This window comes from Hipposideros armiger, unplaced genomic scaffold (genome assembly GCF_001890085.2).
Source record: "Hipposideros armiger isolate ML-2016 unplaced genomic scaffold, ASM189008v1 scaffold_67, whole genome shotgun sequence".
Classification (NCBI taxonomy): Eukaryota; Metazoa; Chordata; class Mammalia; order Chiroptera; family Hipposideridae; genus Hipposideros; species Hipposideros armiger.
In genome coordinates, this window is record NW_017731417.1 from 3,056,081 (window position 1) to 3,060,031 (window position 3,951).

Here is a 3,951-nt window from a genome sequence, read left to right on the forward strand (position 1 = left end):
CCCCGCCCTCACCCCCACTCCCACCCCCACTACCACTAAGCAGCTGCAGGGGGGAGAATCTGTTAAGTTTCAGGACAGTTTTCTGCTTGATTAATCAATTTTATCAATTTACCCATCAGTTTTGTCAATTTAGACTTTTCTAAAATAAATCTTCCCTTTCACCCTAAAGCCGAAAGTCTAATTCCTCCCACGGAAATGGACCTGGTCAGCATCTCCTTACCAAACATGGCCTCTTCGGTGCCAGGCAACTCAGGGTGGGACAAGATGCTGCCGTCCTTCACAGCCGACAAAGTACTCAAGCACTTCCCATAAAGGCTGTGAATTTTTGATACCGAAAAGGTGCTAAACTGGCTCTGGCAAAACAACAGGTACTTCTGCCAAAGGGCCGTATTGTTGGGATGCAGAAATATCAGCTTCTGCCACTCCTTGACCAGCGTGGAGGGCTCCCAGAACTCGGAGCAGAGCTTCAGCTTGGCGAGTTTCAGGTCCACGCTGCTCTGGTTGCTTTCAATGGCGCGCTCCAGGATGGCCAGCTTCTTCTCCAGGACGAGCTTCAGCGACTTCTTCCGCTTTTCCTGCTCCCCTTCCGCAATGGCATACAGGCCGGGACTCCTCATGACCTCGTCCTCAACAACAAAAACACCGATTCACAAATGCCAAGGGAACTGGGGGAGCCTCAGACTTTCCACGCTGCTCACAGGGGGACTCACAAGCTCCAAAGGGTTCCCCACCTCTCAGAATGAACTGCTGTTCAGACTTCCTTGATAACCAGTCATTTACCACAATTTCCTTTAACGGAAACTCCGTTCCCAGGATGCCTGTGTCACGGAGTATGTTGGATCTCGTGTTTGCTTCACCTCATTGACCTGTTTACTCTCTTGTCATTGTAAACTTAGACTTATGTACCAATCACCGGCATGTGACGTCTTGAAAACCTTTCCTGAACAGTCAGCTTTACCATTAAAACAACCCAATGTGGGAGCAAACATATTGGGTTGTCGGGAAAGTCATGATGCATGTTTGCATTGAAAAACATAGAAAAATACATCACGACTTTCCCGATGACCCAATAATTGTGATAGTGGTTTAAAATAAGTGAGTAAAACTAAGACAAAGCCATATAGTTTAGAAAGGGAGCACACAGCTCTAACCAGGTAAGTGAACGCGCAGCCCCTTCTCCATCGCAGTTCTGTGTGTTCTGTCCGCACTTCACAAATCTCTCCACGCCCGGTGAGCGCTGATCGCTCTGTCAAGCTTCTATTCAGAGGTCACCTTCCCTTGGAAGCCCTTTCTCTATGGCAAGTCGCTGCCAACTCCCACCCCCATATCACACATTAAAGCATTTACTGCTCCACTGCATTTATTCTTCACGCATCAGTCTTCCTCAGTGTACTCAGGGCAAGGGCTATACTCTAATTATATTCTCAGTGCCAGGGATCCTCACAGGAGCTCGGAAAGTGCTGCAGAGAACATGGGCTTGCCCAGAACGAGGGCTGTCGTGCTGAGTTAGATAAGAAATCTAGGACAACCGCCCTTACCTGAAAAGCAACAAACGCCATCCACAGCTGAACATCCCGCGGAGTCTCCCGAACCCTCCTGTTGAACTCCTCCACCTTGGCCTTGAGAAGCGCATTCTCTCGGTCTGGCTGTGAGTCTGGCTGCTTTGACTCTTGCTCCGAAGGACCCTGTCCTTGTAGCCACTGCGTGGTGGACTGATCATAAATCCCCAGGGGATTCAACCAGGTTGTAACAGGAGGAACCACATCGCCGGAGCCTGTCACTGGGATAAACGCGATTGGCTCGGATGAGGGAGGTTCGGTTTTTCTGTTAACGGCAGCTCCTTCGACCTTCATCAATCCCACGTTCTTCTTCGTGAAATAGCGCTCCACGGGCTTGTGGGAGCGTTTCTTTTCTGCGGAAGCCCCCACCCAGGATATACACTGCTTCTTAGGGTTAATGCCGAGGCAGGAGTCTCCTTTCCTCTTGTATCTTGTGTTTGAAAGAGAGAGAAAGTTACTGAGGGAATACTGTGTGCTAGCTCTGAACGACTGAAAGCTCATCAGACTTAAACTCTTGTCATGCAAGCTAACAACTGCATATATTCAAATCCCCCTTACCTTCAAACTGTTTCTATTTACAGAAATAGGAGGATTAGCAATTAACTTTTTCTGCCTGTTTGACCTATTCCTCTAACACTTTAACTCTTCGTTAATGCATCACGAATTTAAGATCACGCCTGTCTTCCAGATCTTAATAACGTATATTTTCCTGGAGCTTTGTAATTAAAGCACTGTCACATACCTTATGTCATTCGATCGTCACAATCATATGTGACAGGTAAGGCGAAAATCATCACCCCCTCTTTTAGGCTATTCCTAAATAAGGACACTGAGGCTTTAGGTGACCCTAAGCCATCTATCTCCCAAGGCAGTCCCTTTTCCTCAACAGTGTCCTGTGTCCCTACTTCAAAAAACATATAGGTCTAGGATTCTTTTTTTAATCCTGAAACAAAGTATGTCAAATAAAATTACATCTGGCTATTTTCTACTCTAGAGGAAAAGAGGCTGGGTGCTGAAATGCTTTTATGGAACATGCAGTCGTCCCCAGAGTTACAAACACATGACTACTGAATGACTACCTGCACAAAAGCTAAGGAAAACCGTGCACTTTTCTGTATGTGTATTACATAAACAACCCAATTACAAAATAGGCAAAAGATCTGAACAAGATTCACAAAAGAAGACATGAATGGCCAATAAACACATGAAAAAGTGTTCATCGTTATTAGTCACCAAGGAAATGCAAATTAAAATCACAAAGACATACACCACACAGCCACCCAAACAGCCGAAATGAAAAAGAATGACAACGCCAAATGCTGGTGAGTAGTCTGTGGACTAGCCAGGGCTCATATGTTGTTGATGGGAATATAAACTCTTACAATCACTTCGGGAAAAGGTCTGGCAGTTTTTTTTGTTTTGTTTTTTTATTGGGGATTATTGGGGAACAGTGTTTTTTTCCAGGACCCATCAGCTCCAAGTTGAGTGGTTGTTTCAATCCAGTTGTGGAGGGCGCAGCTCAGTGGCCCACGTGGGGATCGAACAGGCAACCTTGGTGTTATGAGCACTGCGCTCTAACCGAGCTACCTGGCCGCTCACTATTTCTTAAAAAAACTAAACATAGACCTACCTACCCTCTGACCCAGCAATTCTATACCTAAGTATTTACCCAAGAGAAAGGAAACCACATGTCTACACAAAGACTCGGGCACAAATGTTCTCAGCAGCTTTACTCACAACAGCCAAGCACTGGAAAGAGTCCAGGTGCCCATCAACAGAAGAATAAACAAACAGCGGTATGGCCGTACCATGGGTCCCACCAGCAGTGAAAAGGAACAAGCTACTGATAAGTGCCACCACGTGGGTGGAGCTCAGAAACATTCTGCTGAGTGAAAGAAGCCAGGCGCTCACTAAACGAGTACACGCGATGTGATTCCATTTGTGTGAAGTTCTAGAGTAGACAAAACTAACTGATGGTGGAAAAAAATTAGAACGGTAATGGCCTCTGGGGGAGGTGGAGTGTGGACTGACTGGCAAGGAGCAGGAGGAAAACTTTCTGGGGTCACAGTGATGTTCCTTATTTTCATAGAGGCCTGCGTTATCTAGATGTATGCCTTCGTCAAAATCAGCAAATGAAGATTTGTATGCTACAGTGTACGTAAACTTTAAATCAAAAGAAAAACTAAAATTTGGGGCTCTAGTTAATGATACTCATGCTGAAGTATTTAGGGGGTACTATATTGATATTGGCAATTTACTTTGAAACGCATCAAAAAATAAGATTGCGGGGGGGTGCCGGCCGAGTGGCTCTTTGGTTAAGAGCTGGCTTGGGACGCCAGTTCTGAGCAGCAGGGTCCCAGTTCAGATCCTACATGAGGGCCAGTGATGCTGC

General features: G+C 46.1%; 1 protein-coding gene across 1 annotated transcript in view; it reads right to left on the bottom strand.

Annotated features, from left to right (window-relative positions):
• Window positions 1–3,951, bottom strand: part of NRDE2 (NRDE-2, necessary for RNA interference, domain containing) — a 39,512-nt gene that overhangs the window by 14,431 nt on the left and 21,130 nt on the right. The window contains exons 5-6 of the mRNA XM_019642291.1: window positions 1,539–1,989; window positions 221–626 (exon numbers count right to left, since the gene is read on the bottom strand). Coding sequence (XP_019497836.1) covers window positions 221–626; window positions 1,539–1,989 — 857 coding nt within the window. The remainder of the gene's footprint in view (window positions 1–220; window positions 627–1,538; window positions 1,990–3,951) is intronic.